Genomic DNA, 21,276 nt, shown 5'->3' on the forward strand with positions numbered 1-21,276 from the left:
TTTGGTTCTTGCTTAAAGAAAATACATGACGTATACTTATCATATCTTAAGCATTTCAAGCTGAAACTGAGATGTAACTGCAGGCCCCAAGAAGTAGAAATCAGAGACTGATGACAACTAGAAGCTCTTACTTTTCTGTCACTTCACTATTGCACTATTATTTTCCATTGCACTTATCGGAAATGCTACTACATTCTATTCATTTATGTCTATTATTTTGTTTGCTTTTAACCTAATTAGGAGAGCACACACGATATAGGGGAGCACTCTTTACAACATTTGCCTTGGCTGCATCTTTAACTTGTCCCATCTTTGGAATGCATGCAAATTGTTCCATGATTAGTCCTGTTACCACAAGACCTACTGGGGGGGGAGTTATCGAAACTGGAGCAGACGAAATCTGGAGAAATTGCCTATGGCAACCAATCAGCATCTCTCTTCAGTTTGTTATGTTAAGATTTGAAAATGAAAGGTGGATGCTGATTGGTTGCCATGCACAGCTGCTCCAGATTTTGTCTGCTCCAGTTTTGATACATTCCCCTCACTATATTCTTTTTTTTAGCTTTTTGTGATGATGAAGATTACTTTAAGAGTTTGTATAGAAAATACTGCAAGCAGTTAGCATAGGAGAAAAAGACACCAAACCTAATCCCTCAGTCCCTCATTAGCTGTAGACTGAAGCGATGGCTCTTCTTTTGTCATGCAATGCAGAACACGTGAATCTATTTTATGCTTATTATAATGCTGCGGGTGATTTGAATAATGTGACATTTTATTATTCTGTTTGTAGGTCTTTCCCTAATAATTATTGGGATAAATTTGTTAAGAGGAAGGTAAGCACTTTCTGTCCTGTCTGTATCATGTCTGTGTATGTCATATGATATATATATTATTTGTTTAAATAGTTAACTTAAATTCAGTGTTTAAAGCTGCAGTTTAATATCTTCCCTGCCCCCACCCCCCACCAGGATACTAATTACCTTTTCAAACAAAACCTTCCTGCTTTCATTACATACCTTGACTTGTTTCATCATCAAGGACCTAACTAGAAATTACAGGGTCCCATAGCAAAATTTTGATGTGACCCCCTACCCGAACAAGCAAAAAACAAAACGCAATTTAAAAAACACCCAATAACATAGTCGTCCCATTGCTCTTATATTTGCTGCATACATTTTTTAATAAATGTCAATGGAAATACGTTTTAAAATCTTTTTTCATGTGCTCACATGGTCACGAAGCTCAGAATGCTGCTGACTCCTTAGGGCAGTGACATTATTCCTCCAGCGTCCATAGCTCTAAGGCATCGTTGGTCCTGAAAGAGTTACTGCTTACCAGCTGTGCAGACAGACAAGCTTGCCGGAGCTTTGTGGTCACGGGATCACCTGAAAAAAAGATTAACAAAAGGTATTTCCAATGAGATTTGTTTGAAATTGTATGCAGCAAATACCAATTTCTTCTACTTTAACATTGCCACCAATGAATCTTTGTAAAGATAGCAGTGTTAACTATTAAACCCCCCAAGATTCAGTAAAGGTATGCATTGTGCACCTCCCCCCTAGGCCACCGACCATACAGTAATTAATGGCAAGTTGCCCCCCAGATTTAGTGTAGGTATGCATTGTGCACAAAATCCCCCTTCGAAGCCCACGAACGTCCAAACCGTATGCGGGGAACAGTGGGGGGTTTGTGCACAGTGCATACCTACAGTGAATCTGGGGGGCAACTTGCCACTAATTACTATATGCTGGGGGGAGGTGCACAATGCATACCTACTGTATACTAAATCCAGGGGTATAATTTATAACATTGTGTAAATATAATCCTTATTTCGCCAGCTTCAATGGCATGGCAGTTTTAAAGATTATAACCCCCTCACTGTCCCCAGCATACAATATTTGGTAGCACAGCCAGGCTTCTTGTGTCTTCTCTACGCCTTCTGGCTCTGAAGTCAAAGCTGGAACCATAAGGCAAACGTGGTGAGGACATCACTCTGCTTAACTTAAGCCAGGGGCTGACTGGCAGCTTTTAGCCCAGGGGGCAAGTACAACCCAGAGGCCCATGGTGCAGCAACCTAGCCCCCCACCCGCTCTGCCTCCTCCCCCGCCTTCTCCCCGCCCGTCTGCCACTTTTGCCTTCTGTGCAACGGTAGTGTGAATGGTCGGGAGATGTGAGGACTCCTAGTAAGTCCATGAAGGGGGTGACAGACTGGGGGATGGTGCTCTCCTCCCACTGTGCTCCCTACATGGTTCTGGCCTTACTCCGCTCCATGTCCACTACTTAGGCACTCTCGCCCACTGTAGACCGCCGCTGGCTGTCCATGCTTCTGGGCTGTGAACAGTTAGTGGGAGGGGCCGGACAGTGTCAAAGTCAGTCTTCTATAATTTTTATCGATCCTATATATTTTCTCGACTGTGTCACTTCCAGTGGGGCCGCGTCATCCGAATCAGCTGTTTTCATGACCCCCTTTCTTCATGACATGCGCACCTGGAAGTGACGCGGTTGAGAAATTTATCGGTTGAGGAAAATTAAAGCACACTGGTAGTGGAGGGATGCCTCGTCAGTGCTGTGCGCATGTACAACTGCTGCGACCCTGGTAGTTCTGCCACTAATTCCAAGCTGTAGAGGGACTACAAATCTTAGCACATTATACAGCAATGCAGAATAATACCACCAGCTATAGAGGACTATAAATCTCAGAAATACATTGTACAGCAATGAAGAATGGCATTGGCAATAGAGAACTACAATTACCAGCAATACCATTATACAGCAATGCAGAACAGCATCAGCTATAGAGGACTACAAATTCCAGCAATGCATATTACAGCAATGCAGAATAATATGAAGCTACACACTCTGTTGCTCTGGGTTCTCAGCCTGATGTCTCCAGGGTCTCAGGAGGGTTGTGCAGGCTCTCACCAGGGGTCCAGAGAGTTTCACGGGTGCGCGCAGCAAAGGTGGCTCCCCAAATAGGCTCTCAGTGGCCAATGCGGACTGTCAGGTGGTCAGTGCGGGCTCTGCTGGTATCTGTGGTGGCCAGTGGGGGCTCCCTAATAATTAGTGGGGGCTTTGTGGTAGCTCCTTGGTGGTTAGTGGGGGATCCCTGGTGGTTAGTAGGGAATCCCTGGTGGTTAGTGGGGGATCCCTGGAGTTCAGTGAGGGAACCCTGGTGGTTAGTGGGGGATCCCTGGTGGATAGTGAGGGATCCCTGGTGTAGGGTGACCATTCATCTAGAGCTGCATCTAACGATTATTTTCTAAATTTATTAGTTAGCCGATTATTTGATTAAGTTCGATTAATCTGATTTTTTTTTTAAATGGCTCCAGTGATGGACTACTAGTTTGTATTGAGATTGCAGTCCATCATGGGAGCAAGCTTGGAGTGGTGGAAATAAAAAAAAGTGTGGTGTGCAATATAGTGAAATGGAAAGTGTAAAGTTATACAGCAATCAATGCAAAATGGCACCGGCTATAGAGGACTACAAGTCCCAGCAATAGTACATTATACAGCACAATGCAGAATACCACCGGCTATAGAGGAATACAACAAATCCCAGCAATAGTACAATACAGCTGGCGGTATTCTGCATTGCGCTGTATAATGTAATGCTGGGTTTTGTAGTCCCCTATACAGCGCAATGCAGAATACCACCAGCTATAGAGGGATACAACAAATCTCAGCAATACATTATACATACAGTGTATAATGTATTGCTGGGATTTGTATTCCTCTATAGCTGATGGTATATTGCTCTGTATAATATACAGTACAGCGCAATCTACCATCAGCTATAGAGGACTACAAATCCCACTATCCCAGCAATACATTATAGAGCACCATGTGTGGGAAAGTGCAGGCTTACCTGAGCCGTCTTCCAGCAACTTGCTTCTGAGATCGGGCCTGTCTGTCAGCGGCTGTCATCCCCTCACGCCTGCTCCTCCTTACTTCTTCTTCTCCCCGCGTCGCTGTGCTGATCGTGGATGTGGGCGGGCGGTAAGGAGGTGCAGCGTGTGAAGCGTGGATACGGGCTGGCGGGGCTGGCAGTGGCAAGCGTGAGGCGGGGAGGAGGTGCGGCATGTGGAGCGTGGATACAGGCTGGCGGGTCTGGCAGCAGCAAGCGAGAGGCGGGGAGGAGGTGCGGCATGTGGAGCGTGGATACAGGCTGGCGGGTCTGGCAGCAGCAAGCGAGAGGCGGGGAGGAGGTGCGGCATGTGGAGCGTGGATACAGGCTGGCGGGTCTGGCAGCAGCAAGCGAGAGGCGGGGAGGAGGTGCGGCATGTGGAGCGTGGATACAGGCTGGCGGGTCTGGCAGCAGCAAGCGAGAGGCGGGGAGGAGGTGCGGCATGTGGAGCGTGGATACAGGCTGGCGGGTCTGGCAGCGGCAAGTGTGAGGCAGGGAGGAGGTGCGGCGCGCAGCGAGTGTGGAGCTGTGAACAGGGCCAACTAATCAAAAGCTGATTAATCAATGATTGAAAACGTTGACCACTTTTTCAATCATCGATTATAATCGACTTAGTTGTTTAGTTGTTGCAGCCCTACATTCATCCCCAATTTCTGGGGACAGTCTCCGGATTGAGGAGATCCGCTGGGGCCTCTCGAGGACCCCGTTGAGGACCGAGCGGCGCCGATCACAGAGTCGCATCGGATGCGGGCGGGCAGGCAGGTGGCAGCGGGGGTCACGGGGGCCGTTCGTGACGACACCGGAGAGGCCCGGGGGGCAATTGCCACCCTGCTCCCCGGCCCAGTCCGCCCCTGACTTAAGCACACTGACAGGGGAAGAGGCAAGGGAGGGATAGAGCAGAAGCACCCTGTGGCGCAAGTCACTAAATGGTGAGCAGAAGGACACAGAGAGAAACCTAACCCCTCCTGACCAGCCCCCCTCTGCCCTGGGCCCCATAGCAGCCATATCAGTGACTATGGAGGTATGTTTGCTACTGACATCATTAGGTGCTTCTTTATGCAATGCAGGCAAATCATGACTGGTGGGATGAGACGACAGGGTGCTGTCGATAGCTTCCTAAAATGTTCACAGTACTCATTTCAATAGTCCTCAGCACTAATGAAAGCAGGGTTTGATAAGTAGATTATCAGTCTGGAAGAGTGGGTGACTTTTGCATGTCCTCCAACCAAGAAATGAGACAGGCTCTATCTGACTTGCTGCATGTTGTAATGTACACTGTGAGAAGCTTACAGGGTGTAGTGAAAACAGAGTAAACCAATTTAGTATAAGAGAATGTACAACTGTGCAAGACTATCAGTAAGGCTGGGGTCTATTATAGTAAATGGATCAGAATCAACATTTAATTTAAACATGACTTTAAGCAAAATGTTTAATTTAGCGAGTACAACTACAACTCATTCTGTTTGTAACCAAATGTTCAATCTTATAATTCACACGTTTCCATCTGAATGTAATTCTCCTGTCAGTGGACTGCTTGATGGTTGCACTTATATGTGGTGGTGTTATCTGCCGGGTACCCACCAGATGAAGCAGAAAATGTTTTGTCAGGCTGTAATGTTTCTGCTGTGTCTGTAAAATGTTTAGGATTGCCAATCGGAATGTGTGTCAGTTGATCTTTAGTAGTTTGTACAAAATTCAGATTGTTTATTCATTTGTTTTATAAAGTAAAATAAGACACGTGATGAATCTGGAAGAAATAAAGCAGTAAATGTATTAGAATGAAACAGCAGTGGTAAAAGGACCACATATTTCTGAGGAGCTTTGCTGTCAATAATCAACCTGCCCGGTACTTTACTGAGAAAATCCACGCATTGTGCTTTCAGCTGTCTGTGCAAATCCACATTTTAATCAGAGAATAATATCCACCAGCTAGGTTTCCATGGATATTAAGACTTGTGGAAAGGATGTTAAGTCCCAGCTGAGCACTAGGTGAATTTACTGTACTGAAATGTTGTCTGCAGACCTTACCACAATGTTACAACCTTTCACTAGAAATGGACGGGAGAGCAGAATAATATATGAAAATCTGTTAAATTCCATCTCAGATAGGGAGGGTAGTCATTTCCTGGCAGGGAACTATTGTAGTCTATATGAAAAAAACTAGTGGCTGTCAAAACAGACGAGTTTATTTTGGTAGAGAGATGCAATGATAGACATTTAGAAATCAGTACCCTATTAAGAAAAGAAAATGAAATAGGAGAGTTGGAGGACACCAAACGACTGCATTTTGCCCACACTATGGAAACACCAATTGCTAAGTAACTTGAAGATACTGAGGCTGATGTACTAACTGTTGAGAATCTTTACTCAAAAAAGAGTGAAGATTCACTTTGATTATCCAATCATGTGAAAGGCAAATTTCTGTTTCAATCTTTATTTCATCTGCACATGATTGGATACTTTTTTTTGAGTAAAGATTATAAACTTCCTTAGTAAATAAGCCTATTTGTGTGCAGCTCACTTTGCCGCTTGGGACTGTGCACAGGGCTGTTGGCTGCCACCATCGTGGATTCTTCAGGAAGAGCCAGAGGCCAGTGATAGATGTCAGTCACCACCCATTCTCTCTAGATCTTGTGTCATGTACTTTGCACCTGTTTCTTCCTAAGTGAAGGTAATGTCGTCGGGATCTTCCTACCACATTGTAGAGTGTAGTTGCAGGTTGGGATACTGTGTTAAACACCCAACCAGTAAAGATGCTTTCCCCCTGATAGGTCACTCTGCCTGAGAGATCATATAAACTGAGATGACAAGTCATAACACACCGAATCAACATCTGTATATTGTGGTACACCATAGAGCAGGTGGAGGTGTGCAATGGGGTGCCATTAAGAATGAATGGTAATGCGCTGCATGCTACCGTGCACTGCGTAATTTCAAGCCAATTAAGTTATCTATACTGAATATAGTTTTTTTTAAAGATGTATATAAAAAAAATTTAAAAGGTTTGTGGGATAGCTACACATCCACCATATAAATGTATCTGCCTGATCAGAAATACAGTAATAAAATACTGCATAGGAAAGACAGCAATATTAGCAGTGTCCCTAAAGCTGCAGATTTCTATCCAGCCACGTAATCTCTGTAGACAAGTCTGAACTTTAACATCCATCGTTCCAATAAGTTTGACCAAAGTCCTTTCTTCATTAGTTATGTATGTGTGGATATACCAGCAGGCATCATGTGGTAATTAAACATGAGGAGAGTAGTTTTGCCTGATGCAGTTTCAAGATACATCTTAGCAGGGAGCGTGAGCAATATACAGTTCCATAAAAAAGCATTTTCCAGAAATATACCAAATTAATGATTTTGAGTGTTTAAATACTGCCCAGTAACGTAGAATATATTTTGTGTCCAGAGAGAGCAATTTATTATATATATTACCACTTTGTTTAAAAATTAATATGCTTTTTAAACCTCTCATAATATGCATCCGTTTAATGAACTGTTTGTACTCCGGAGCTAAGGCGTGTAAATGAATGTCTTCTCTGTGCAAATAAAATTAATGTCAGCAATTAGAGTATCTGCTCTGCACTAGCAACAAATATTTAATTCTCCTCTTTACTGGAGTGCTTCAGATTTCTATTGGGCTAACATGGTGTCAGTTTTAGTGGAACGGCTCTTCAGTAAATCCCTGGAGTCTTTCCATGTGGCGTGTTTTAAGCTAATAATGCATAGCAACATCGTTAATAAGCTTTTATCTCACTTAGAGCTTCAACTCTGCACTGTTGACTAAGATGTATTGCATTTTAATTGTTTTGTCTTTTTTGTCATTGGAAAGAAACAACCTATATTTCTTTTAACACTCAGGGAAATTATAGCAAATACATGGATCTGTGCCACATGGGACATATGTTCATAAATAATTGTATCTGATCATGGTTTATATTCTTAGCCTGTGGCAACTTTTAGCAACATACCTCTTAGACGATACAAAGCATTTCTTTGTCCTTCAGTGTACGGTACTTAGAAAAGTATTATGAGTGTATTGCTTATCATTGTAAACAGCAAACAACAAATCTGTCACTTCAGTAAACAATGAGGATATTTTTACATGGAAACAATAACTGATGGAAACCTGCAACCTGCTGTGGAGATCAATGAACTAATGCAGAAAAAGTGCTGTCAAAAATGTCCCTCCCACCACACACATTATATTGGGTAGCATGCATTATAGCAGGCAGTGTGATGCCTAAGAGGTTAAAGTGGACCTTGCAGTAAAATTCAAGGAGCACTTACACTGTCCAGGGCCCCTCCCCCTTCTATTAGTAAGTGTAAAATGTACCTGTAAATAAAAAAGTAATGGTTTATACTTCACTCCCAACGTTCATCCACGCCACCTAGGTAAGGTCGACATTATGCTCCTTTGGTGAGATCCTGGTGAATACAGAGCAGCCAAAATATTGCAATAGACTCCAGTGTCATCTTGCAAGATTTTACCTGCTCTGCATTCCCTGTTAATCTTCCTGGAAGGGCAGTGACATCACACCCAGCAATGTGGAGGACATTTTACTGCAAGATCGGCTTTAACATCTATCCGCTGGAAGCACTAGGTTTCTTCTAAACAAAACTATTACATGGAATGTCTGCTAAGTGAAACTGCTATATGAAAAATATATCCTTCTGATGGGCTCTAATGGTGTGAAATTGATTTCTTTGTTCAGGTCATCAATAAATATGGAGACCTATATGGAGCAGATAGAATTGCTGAACTGCTTGGATTGGATAAAAATGCTCTGGATTTCAGCCCTGTAGAAAAGACCAAAATCGAGGCGGGATCACTTGTATCATGGTGTGTATAAAATAATTTATTTCCTTTAAGGATTATGAATGCCTGCCACAAGTAGTAAAATGCCACTAACATGTTAGCTGCAGAATAGTGTGCATCAATACTGTCCCAAATTAGCACACAAATCCTTATCGCTCATTAGTTCAGTGCAGTGGAGAAAGTCAGCATAGCTCCTCACACATATTGGCTCCTGTCACTGCCAATGCAACTTACTATGTACATGTACTTCTCATTTCCATATACTCATTAGCCTTGGGATCAGGCACATTTAAACACTTTGCATAATGCTGACCTTGAGGTGACATTCTAGAAAGAAATCTCCATATCATTTATAAGTGAACTTTTCATCTGTTAAAGTGTCTTTTATTTTTTTTGTCTCCCTGCAGTGATCAGAATGTTCTTACAGACCAAAAGTAATTTATAATTAGGAATACGTGTAAGAAAGTATCCTAAATGCTAACATTAAAAGTAATTTTCAAAATTGAGTTAAAGGAGAACTATGAGGTGAGTGATTTTCACTCAGCCTCATAATCTGAGCCGACCTGTGACAATGAAACTGTCACAGGTCGGCTCAGTAGATCGGGAAGTGAGCGAACACATACTGTCGCTCGCTCACTTCTCGATCTATCCCTGCAGAGAGACGTGACAGGGGAGGGACTGTATTCCCCCCTCCCCTGTCCGATCCTCCAGCGCTGACTGGCGGAACAGACGGGAGAGGGGGGCGGGATAGGCAGAGCCAGCTGTCACTCACGCAGCTGGGTGGATCCAGACATAAATGTCGGGATCTGTTCTGGCTGCGGCGTCTCAATATACCGCGAGCTGTACCTCACGGTGTTCTGAGCTTTGAGTGATGGGAGGACGCTAGTTTGTGTCCTCCCGTTACCCTTAGGAGAACTATGGGGAAAAGCCCTAACCCCATAGTTCTCCTTTAACTAAGAATTTGATGCATGTATTCCACAAACAGGAGATATGTACAGCACTGTGCATTAGTTTTAGGCAGGCTTTAAATGGATATGCTTTCACAAATAATGTCATGAATAGTTTTTATTAATTGGAAAATTTCATAGAAAGTGAAGTAAAAAAATATATAAATAATTCAATATTTGGTGTTACTACCCTTAAAGATACAGCAGTATTGTTTGTACACATGCGTGCCGTTTGGTTAAGTTGTTCCAAGCCTGTTGGAGAACATGGCACAGTTCTACTGCAGTCTTTTGCTCTTAGTTCCTGCAAGTAATCTCAGACTGGCTCGATGATGGGATTGATCAGGATTCTGTGGGGGTCATACCATCTGTTGCAGGTGTTTTATAATTTGGTTTAGGGTCAATCTCATGCTGCATATTGCATTTTGGACTGATTAGATACTTCCCTGATGGTATTGTATGAAGGAAAAGAATTTGCCTGTACACCTCAACTTTGAGGGGGACATCAATTTTGCTAAAATTGCAAACTCCTTTTCAGGAAAATTTAGCCTCAAACCTGCAAGTTACCTCCAATGTTCTTCACAGTGAATGGGCTGACTTTATTTCCATCACAAAGGAATGTCTTATGGTGACAACTCTTTCATTAAGACCACTTCCAATAAGACTTCTTCAGTCTTGTAGATGGGTGTAGCAGAGTCCCAGCTACTTTCCAAGTTCTGAGCTGATAGTGGTGCTGGACATACTCTGATTTCAAAGGAAAGTGTTATCATCCTACAAAGCCCTTTTGTTTCCATCAATATTTGGTTCAACTACATATAATTGATTATTAGCAACTGTTTGCCTAATTGAGCATTAGGTCAGATGCCTGCAAAAATCTCAGTTTTTGTAACTGGAAAATGGTCCATTACTATATTAGTTTTGTCTTTAAATATCATATTGCCTTCACATTTTGCAAAAAGAATGTTTGTAATTCTAAAACACACTATTTTCTACTGACACACTAATCCAGCATACAAACCATCTAATACAAATATTCTTCTGAATGACTTCAAGTGACTTATTTTTACAAGTACTAGATATCACACACAATAACTGTATATGTATTGCATTGGCCATGAAAGTTAGCAAACCTAAAATGTTTGGGGTTAAAACTTGAGCTACATGTGTTCTTCAGTGCAGTCAGGCCCGGCGCTACCGCAAGGCAAGTCAGGCGGCCGCCTGAGGGTGCTGCAGGGTGAGGGCGGAAAAAACAGGGCATTTTGACAAGTACTTGTCAAAATGCCCAGTTTTTACAGGGGGTCTGGGGGGCGCCGCGCAAAAATGCACCTTGCCTGTGTAGGCAAGAATCCTAGCACCGGTCCTGAGTGCAGTTTCAGTGTTGTGCATGTTAGACCTATTACTATTCATTCCTATGAAAGGTGTGTTTTCGTGGCACCTGGAATCGTGGAATCCTCATGCCATGGCAAGAGTGTACACTGAATGGCTCAGTGTAGAATTAGAAAAAAAACGCTAGCAGGCAGGCAAGAAGCATTTATGACAACAAAATACATACAGATTTTCTTCTGCCATAAAAAGTTATCTGCTATTTTTTTTTAAAGAAGACTTAAGTTCCAGCAATAGCAGCAATTCCAGCAAAAGCAATAATGAAAGTGTAATATGAATAAGCAACCAAAATACAGAACAGCACAATAGATTCTTAAAAAAAAAATACACAAACAGATGAAAAACTATTTCAGAAAATCAAGGAGAAAAAAACATCTCACCGAATGTAACATTTTATTTCTATTGGTAGGCTGAGTTCCATTGACATGAAGTACCATATCTGGAAGCTTGGAGTGGTTTTTACTGACAATGTAAGTGTCTGTCTTCATATGGATAAAATATAGTTTTTGAAGATGCCATTTCATTAGTGAATGTACAGTTGAGCCGTGTTGTCATTTACACATGTTTTCACTTTTATTTGCAGTCCTTCCTTTACCTTGCTTGGTACACAACCATGTCAATACTTGGACACTACAACAACTTCTTCTTTGCAGCTCATCTCCTGGATATTGCAATGGGCTTCAAGACCTTAAGAACCATTCTTTCCTCAGTTACCCACAATGGAAAACAGGTAAGCCTGTCTAAATGTTCCTGCATTTCTAATAAACCCGAGTATAGCAATTCATCTTTTGCATGACACAGATTACCATTTGATTGCAATGTTTCTAAAATAAGCACCGAGATTAAAAAAAGATGAAGGGTTTACAGTAGAGCATGGCCTGGTTTCTAGCAGTGGCATGCATGGTCTATGACTCACTGAATCCACTAATATATTCACATTACTCATGCCAGAGAGAGTCTTGCCTAGGTGCAGACAGCTGAATTAAGTGCTGCTCATTTCACAATTCAGACTCTGGCATAGTACACTTAGCCATCTAGCATGTATAAATAGCTGGACTACGTGAAACCTTTATAAATGGATAGTCATAAAAACCATGTAAGCTGTTCATAAAGCATGCCTGATAATAGCATTAGATTAGATAGTAATTATTGCCACTTGTATAGTTACATGTATTTGGGTCATGCACTTTTGTAAGAAGCCTCTATAACAACATTGAAAGGACTCTGTGTAACATCACTTCCACAAGCTTGTGACATTGGCAGACAATATTTAGCTTCCATCTCTGAATTGTACCTGTACGTTTTCATCCTAGAAAACGGCAAAGCCCTTTCTGCCTTTTCCTCTTCTGTCAGCTTCTAGTCGCTGATGTTTGTTGTAGCTTTCTTATAAATTACCAGGTTCAGGCTGCTTTAAACACTCACAGCATGTACTTATAATTGTTACCTGCTGCTTAAACAGCTGCAAAACACTGCCCATACCTTTAAGTCTAAGCTCTCCTCCTTATTAGGTTTATCTGTTTAGAAAGATAGTTTTATGTTGTGAAAATATCTATTTGTCCTCAAAGTGTAAAGCCATGGTCACATCTTTGCAGTGCAGTAATGTGCCACACCATGCACACATTACTGCACTGTAGTAATATTTATTTTATATTTTGAATGGCACTCTAATACACTAAGCAATACACTTGCATTGCAGCACCACAACACCTTCAAAATGAATGGGCTGCCTTAACACTACACATCCCCACATACACTCCCACCCTATTAGATGTTTTCAACAATTTTAGCTGATTGACAGAAAGAGTAGAAATTCCTGGACATACCCCTTTAAAGGGAAACTATAATAGTTCAATTTTACTTTAATTGTTTTTCTAAAGGTTATACATTTTGAAACTATTGTATTATATTGTTATATTGTTATTGGTATATACTTCTGTAAAGTTCTTGCTTTACTAATAAACATTTAGTGCATGGCAAAGGCTTTCCAGAGTTCTATAGTCTGGTAAAAGATAGCACACAGCAGTAGTAGATTACCTTGTGGCTCTGTTTGTATGACTGAAACCCCTACTGTACAATATAGGATCGGTCAATGCAATGAGTCACCGCTTTGGCATTCAGGTATATGTAGAATGCGGCTTGCGCTAGGAGTCTGCATACTGTGTATCCCAATTGTACACTACAGGAGTAAATCTCAACCATGGGTCATATGCTGCCTCTTTCAGGTGACTAGACACCGGCAAACAAAGTTGTCCGAACTGCCCATATAACCCCTCCCACACCAGCAAGCCTCAATTTTTTGCTAGTATCTTTAGGTGATGGACCTCCCCTCCTGACTAAGAGGGGATATGGCTTTCTACCTTTGAAAAAACTATCTGCTAATTCTTTTATCAAGCCGTGGATACTCCATTGCCACAGTGGCTTTGGGATACTGAATTCATTTGCAGCTTCCGTATCGGTGCCCCTCAGCCTGGTGCATCAGGGACTCTACCCAGATTCTGCTATCCAAGCAATTGAGGGTGATCTGTAATGTTGCTTCAGGAACTGGACCCTGTGTTTGGCACTTACCTTGACACTGCAGTGCAACACATTGAGTTAGCCGCAGAGTGCTATACATGTCCAGGGCTGTTCTGAAAACCCCTCTGGGGATGAGCCCACAGAGATCAGTAGGGCTCTCCTTACAGCTTTGCCAGTGTCCAGAGACCTGAAGACAGCTGCCATGTAACCGTAAGGCTCTAAGGCTCTGTTCCTGTGCCATGTAACCAAGAAAAAAAATGTACAGGCAAAATCCCAATTTTTTTACTGTTTAAATGAAAAATATGAGATCCAATGGTACATCTTTTAACATGTTTTTACCATTCCCTGCTGAAAAAGTTTGTGTCTTTAGCATGTTTGGCCTGGCAATTTGTATGTATAAACCCTACTTTTGTAAGTCCAAGTAATCATAGAAAAGGTCTAATGATAAATGGATGGTATGCTTTTATTCAACCTTCCATTTAGCAGGTACCTACTTTGAGATATGGTCATTACCTTTGGAAATACACATCTCTAAATAAGCCTGGGCAAATGCGGCAGGTTGAGGGAAGAGCTGACGACCTCCCCATGAAAAAAAATGCCAAGAAAAGTAGGGATCACTGGGCCAAAAGGTACCCAATAAAAAGGAAGAGCAGGTAGTAGTCAAGGCTTTAATGGCACGCCTGAAACAAATTCAGCAGGAATCCCCAATAATGAAAGCAAGAGTCTGTGTTGTATAGAGACACATCAGATAGCTACATGGATTGTCAGAGGAATGAGTCAAGGTAAATTGGATATTGTCACAAGGGAGATCATCACACCACAAAAGACAACATTTATATATTGGGCAATATCAATGCAAAAGTTAGCACCTGGGCAAAGGTAGGCATAACTAGCAGCTTCTGACTTGGGTAGAGGAATGATGCATGTGATTGTTTGGTCCAATTTTGCCACAACATTGGTTTTGAATTATGAACACCTGGTTTAAACACTTATTTAAACACAAATATTGCTCATACGCTCTGACCTCACCAAATGAACTGCACCATAATCAGATCCACTATGTCCTATGCAATCATTACTAGACAAGTTCTGTCACTACTGTCAAAACACTTCAGGGTGTCGACCCAACTTTGCATTAACAAGACTGCATGATCAGAGGGATTTAACACCACTAAAATCCCTCCCACATATGAAATTAAAATAAAAAATAGATTTAAACTGCTAGACACTGCTGAGATGATGTCCAGTGAGCTGTGAAATTCAATGGGCCATTGTCGAAACAGCAGTTGAACATATACCATATAAAAAGCCAGAGAAAAGATGCAAGTGGCTGCCAGATGAAATCATCACAATAGCCAAACAATAGCCAAAAATAGTAAACAAAAGCAGCAAGCAAATGGGTTGATACAAGAAGATTGAACATGGATTGCCAAATGGTAACAGGGAAAGACAATGAAGTTTCCTGGGTCCAGCAATGCAAGCAGCTAGAAGAGGTCTCCATAAAGGGCAATACCAGAAATGCATTTGTGCTAGTTAAAAGGATTTTAATACCATTTACTGCTCACAAAGGCATCATCAAAAACAAGCAAGGAAGAGAACTATCTGGCCAACAACGTGTCAAGAACAGATGGCAAAAATATACCGAAGAGCTTAAACAATGAGGCCCAGCCCCCTCAGGAAGATGGTGAAAGTGAAGCAAAAAGGGAACCAGCCATCCAGGAGGAGGAAGTCACTTGCATGATGGGCCAGTTGCCAAGCAACAAGGTCCCAGGCATCTATACCATCCCTGTGGAATTGCTGGGGCCTGTCCCACCTACAACCATCACAGCTCTTTGCCAGGAAGTCTGAGGAACCAACACATGGCCACAGTATTGTGTGGCCACGTGTTTATCCCACTTCCAAAAAAGGTTGATTCCAAGAACTGCCTCAATTTTTAAACAATTGCCCTCATCCCTCATGCTGGTAAGATTCTCCTTAAGATCATACTTCTGGCACTGACAATTGAAAGGGAATTACCAGATGCCCAGCTTCCATCTGGGTCGTGGCACTCGGGACCATATCGCAGTTCTGTGTTGGATCATGGAGAAATGTCATGAATTTTAAAAAAACGTACACATATGCTTCAACTGCAAGAAATCTTTGGACAGTGTCAATCGGGACAAACTGTGAGGAGCCCTACAAGAGCTGGGGGTGCCAGCACATTTAATAAAATGAATACAGTCACTGCATACAAACCAAGACACTGTATGAACACCATATGGGGACACTGATTGCTTCAAAATAGAGAAAAAAGTGTGGCAAGATTTTAAAGTGTAATTCAACTTTTGCAGTTAAATTTGAGAAAACCCCTCCATATGTTTGTTATGTATTCCCATTCGCACAGCATACCGAAAAAAATTTTTAACAAACACTTACCCTTTAGCTGTTTCTTTAGCCAGACTGCAGGCTTTTCTGAACAGTTTGTGAGTGAGTTGTCCTCAAGACAAAGGAGACAGACTGAAATTCCTCATATTAACATACAGTGCTTTAGATGTTTAACCCTTTGTTGGGACAGACAGTGTTCAACTGTAGTTTACAACTGAGACCAGCCAGCACAGTACAGGGTTGATGTTGGGAAACATTATCTCCCCACCTGCATTAAGCCCCCTCCTTGAAATTACAGAAAACAATAAACTTCAGTTTGGGGGTTTTCAGAAAAAAAGCAACCTTTTACTTTTGGTAATATTATGCAATGTGAATGTGAAATTTGTAACATATATAAAATATATATTATCCAAACTTGGCTTCAAAAGTGGAAATACACTTTAATTATAATATAAGATCACACAGGAAAGGCTTAGAAACTGTACAGTTACTGTGGCCACATTTTTTAACCCCTCCCCCCCTCCCCAGGGCGTATAACTATTTTAAAATGGCAGCACAATACTTGTGGTGACACGGCCATTTTACAGAGCAAATAACAAAAAGATTTTACAGAGCCAATGAAAGTTCCTCGGTACCACATGATTGCTTTGACCAATCACAGGTATCACAAAATGAAAACAATGGCTGTGATTAGCAACCAGCTCTCTCTGTCCTTTCATACACTGATCTGTTGTATGAGCTTTTACCGATTTGCCATCCAGTACCAGTGCCTGGACAACCACACCAGTGCCATCCTGTACCAGTGCCATCCATTACAAGTGCCCACACAGCCAGTATCAGTATCATCATGTACCAGTGCCTGTACGGCCAGTACCAGTATCTTCCATTACAAGTACCCACACAGCCAGTATCAGCATCATCATGTACCAGTGCCTGTACGGCCAGTACCAGTATCTTCCAGTACCAGTGCCTCCATTGGCTCAGCACCGGAAAATAGCTGGTATGTAACATGCTGGTCCTGAAGTGGTTAGGATGTGGCATTTTGAGCGATCTAGACAGGGATGCTACCATAATAGCCTCATGCTTCTATCTCTGTCTAGAATTTTGAGTCTGAATGGTGGTTGCATATAGCACAGACATAATTCACTGTATGGTACATGGTCCACTGTGTTTTTGATGTGTTATTACAAATCACACACAAATGTTTATGTGCTTTCTGGAATGCCAAGTTAAATTTGGTTTATGCTGAATATAAAATGTTTTTTCACCAGCTGGTGCTCACAGTTGGACTTCTGGCGGTAGTTGTTTATCTTTACACTGTTGTGGCCTTCAACTTCTTCCGGAAGTTTTACAATAAGAGTGAAGACGAAGATGACCCTGATATGAAGTGTGATGACATGATGACGGTATGTCCAGCATAATATATACAAAAAATGAATGCAGATAAATATGAGTGTATAGACATAACACAATATCAGTACAATCAAAGATGTCAATGGTAGAAATCTCCTAGCCAAGTTCCTAGTGAACACTATAGACTTTAATAACAAGACTGGAGAAAAAAAACATACCTATGTTACCCCACCAATTAGATACCTTATATTTTCTAACTTGCAGCAGAAACATGACATCTTTTCTAAGCAACAGACACCTTCCTTCTACTTTGGTTCATCCATGTATCTAAATCTGTGGTATACCCACAACCAATCAGTAATCATACTTTCTCACCTTGTTCTAGTCATATAAAAGCCATATAATCAGTTTTTATGCATTAAAAAAAAAATAAACTTCCTTGATAAGACCCATACCATCATTGCCCTAAAAAGAGCCAGTCCTGCCTTGTTTGGAGGTCTGCAACTGCGACAGCAATTGTGGCTTAGAGATTGCACAAGGGTGCTACATGATTCTCACTCTTAAAAATCCCTGCACTCTGCTTGATTTCACTGACCATATCCACTTTATTCTTGCTTCGCAGTGTTACCTGTTCCACATGTATGTGGGAGTGAGAGCTGGAGGTGGCATTGGAGATGAGATTGAAGACCCTGCCGGTGACCCTTATGAGATGTATCGTATTGTGTTCGACATCACCTTCTTCTTCTTTGTTATTGTCATACTTCTGGCCATTATTCAAGGTAGCTAACCTTGTGACATTTCTTAGAATACTGCCAACATCTGAAATGTTGACCACCCTCCAGTCACGTGTAATAAGAGAGATGTTTTTAGTTCATGTTAGCTGCAGACATATGTGCCATTACTCCAGAATTTTAGGATGTAAAAAAGTCTTATAAAATATATGGCATTACTAGCCCAAAGAGATCTTAAACAGTCATGTTATAGATTTCCAGGCTAAAAGCCAATTTATATCACCTTCATGACTGCAATTTGTAGATTGACATTGTCAGTCACAGTACCTCATGATGATAGAAGGTTCATCTGTGTTCTGTTCTAGCTCCTAGTTCTGAGAGTTTGCTTTCCCTTTCAGCCACAGATTTCAGGCTGATGACCAGGAACCAATCAGCATGGTACTAAATCCTATGATTGCCAGGAAAGCCAATCATGGTGATCATGTGAGATTTGTTTAGAAACAAACCTGTCCTGGTTGACTTTCAGTGCTGTCCTTCCTCCTCCCAGTCTGGGTGCTGTTGTGCAGGAGATTACAGGAGGCTGATACTTTGTAAAATGAATGTACTTATATTAGTTGCATTTAAAAGAAATGCAATGGCCTTTGTTCCTGAAATGGTTAAAGAAACCCTATGGGGGAACTATGGAGATTTCTGTTTCTGGCTTCCAGATGCGAAAATACTAATACTTTGGCTGTTATTCTGGTTCAGCAGCTTTATTACTTTCTGGCTGACCGAGAACAAGTATGTTAATTCATGTTTCCTGATCCGCATGTGTGTTCTGAGTCAGTATAAGTGCCACAGATGGCTAGGATTATTTTTAGTATTTTTTTCCAGAGGAGGTCAGCCATAGCAGCCTCTGGATTTCTCTAAAAAAACAACAAACCCAGATTTTTGGAAAACTGGCCGATATCCCCCAAACACTGTTTATAGCACAATTCTAGAATTTGGCTGCAATCCTACAGAGTCCGGTATACAGGACAAGGAGATCATACAGGAGCATAAGAGGACTGTCTGCAGGGACTGACGGTGAAGATGTTTCATTACACCATCCCTCCTACTCACATGTTGTCTTCTGCTATAGGTTTGATCATTGATGCTTTTGGAGAACTGAGAGACCAACAAGAACAAGTGAGAGAAGACATGGAGGTATGCAAGTATCCAGCAAAATAACATAATGTACTTAGGAAAAACAGCAGGTACACTCCTCAGAAAGGGTTTGTTTCATTCATATCAGTTGGACCTCTCCACACTTCACATGAATGAATAGGCACATTGTTATTTTAAGTAAAGAAAACTTCTTTCCATGATTAAAAAAAAAGCTTAAGCATGAATTGGCTACAAGGAACATTGCAGGTGTTAGAAACAATAAGCCCTTTACAATCTTTCAATCAGACAAATCCTGTCTGCTAGACTTGCAGTGGGCAATGAGAAGCTGCAGGGCACAGTCTGTGAAAAACTACCAAACAGGAAGCAGCATCTGCATGCAATAAAATAATGAGCAAGCACGGCTTCTGCCATATACATATAACACTATATGTACAAATAGTATAATGCAGAAATAAGGTTTCTAACACATTACCACACACACTGATAATATTGTAATTACGCTGATCTCACATGTGTATACAAAGAGTATTGAAACAAATGTGAACGGTTGTTCTTACTTCCTGTCATCACTGTTTATGGACACCTCGGGGGGAAGGACGGGGCTCTGCAATGCTTTGGGAACACGGATAGAATATGTGCTAAATTATTTGGTACATGGAACATTCTGATACACTGAAGTGTTGTCACATTGACCCCCTCTGAGGGACGTACTGAGCACACTGACATAAGGACAGATGACAAGTTCTTTTATACTGAATCACATTGTGACAGGTGACGTCTTCTGCTACCATTCATGTGAACTGACTGCGTCTTATGACATAGTATGTCTGTGTCTTCTTCAGATACACCAAACACACTGACACTTCACTCAATGAACAGGCACACTAAATGACATACTGTACTATCCACACTACCCAACATTAAACTCTCTGACTTTGTTTCTTTTATTCAGACAAAATGTTTCATTTGTGGAATTGGAAATGATTACTTTGACACGACACCGCATGGCTTTGAAACACACACCTTACAAGAGCACAATTTGGCGAACTATCTGTAAGTAGAAATGGATTCTTCTTAGCAGTGTGAGTGCCAGCTCCTGTATATGAAATGTTGTATTCTCTAACATGTGCCAAGGAAAGAAGATGGATGTTCACAATGCAGCACATATGTAAGATAAGAAACTCATTCTGCAGCATATTTATTCTTGTGCCCCAAATGGCTGAAGCAGCAAACTCTGCACACATTTACCCTGCTGCATATCTGTACTGTGTATGAGGGAGAAACAAGGCAGCTGATAGTATATGGAGACTGGAAAGGAAGACTGAGAGACAACTGATGAAATGTTTGGAAGAATATTGCAATTATTTTCATGTGAAATGTAAGACGTTGCTGAAGGAATTCTTCGACACTGACCTTTTCAAACAGACGCTGTATAGCCACAGGTGTCAAATGTTAATTCCTACAGGATATCTACAAATGTCTCTTGGAGTCAGCTCATATCTTGCTGATTTTCTTGCTTTTACTGCTGCTAGATAGTGCTGCGAAGTGAGAGTGCCCATGCATGAGCTGTCACAGCTTCCGTCATGCAATCAAATATGTCACTTAACAGATTAGGAACTACTATTTATTGATCTTAATATACTGCCAATAGGGTCACTCATATGAACTGTATATTTCAAGTGTTAGCAAGCATTCATTGAGGGGAATTTATCAAAACTGGAGCAGACAGAATCTGAAGCAGTTGTGCATGGTAACCAATCAGCTTCTGTTTTAAATTTTCAAATCTTAACTGACCAAACTGAACAGAGAATCTGATGGGTTGCCCTGGGCAACTGCTCCTGATTTTGTCTGCTCCAGTTTTGATAAATTCCCCTCACTGTACATTGTAAGAACCATGAGTCGGGTTTATTCCATGTGCTCAGTACACTGGGTTTCTGCATAGTTTTTTCTCAGCATTGTGCTATTTGCATCCAAAACAAGTTTTTCTGTGCACGCCATTACGCTTGGGTTCTCAGTGCTTTATTAAGTAGGGAATGATCAGATCTCTTCCTGGTTGCTTTGTGGCTTGCCCCTTCATTAAAGCAATACATGATGGGCAATCTCACTGAGCAA

General features: G+C 41.5%; 1 protein-coding gene across 1 annotated transcript in view; it reads left to right on the top strand.

Moving 5' to 3' along the window:
- The window catches only part of RYR3 (ryanodine receptor 3), a 609,228-nt gene that overhangs the window by 583,517 nt on the left and 4,435 nt on the right, over positions 1-21,276 (top strand). The window contains exons 95-102 of the mRNA XM_018554200.1: positions 791-833; positions 8,626-8,753; positions 11,466-11,526; positions 11,640-11,786; positions 17,206-17,340; positions 17,910-18,066; positions 19,139-19,203; positions 20,117-20,217. Of these exons, the coding sequence (XP_018409702.1) occupies positions 791-833; positions 8,626-8,753; positions 11,466-11,526; positions 11,640-11,786; positions 17,206-17,340; positions 17,910-18,066; positions 19,139-19,203; positions 20,117-20,217 (837 nt within the window). The remainder of the gene's footprint in view (positions 1-790; positions 834-8,625; positions 8,754-11,465; positions 11,527-11,639; positions 11,787-17,205; positions 17,341-17,909; positions 18,067-19,138; positions 19,204-20,116; positions 20,218-21,276) is intronic.

This window comes from Nanorana parkeri, unplaced genomic scaffold (assembly GCF_000935625.1).
Source record: "Nanorana parkeri isolate BGI_ZX_2015 unplaced genomic scaffold, ASM93562v1 scaffold146, whole genome shotgun sequence".
Lineage (NCBI taxonomy): Eukaryota > Metazoa > Chordata > Amphibia > Anura > Dicroglossidae > Nanorana > Nanorana parkeri.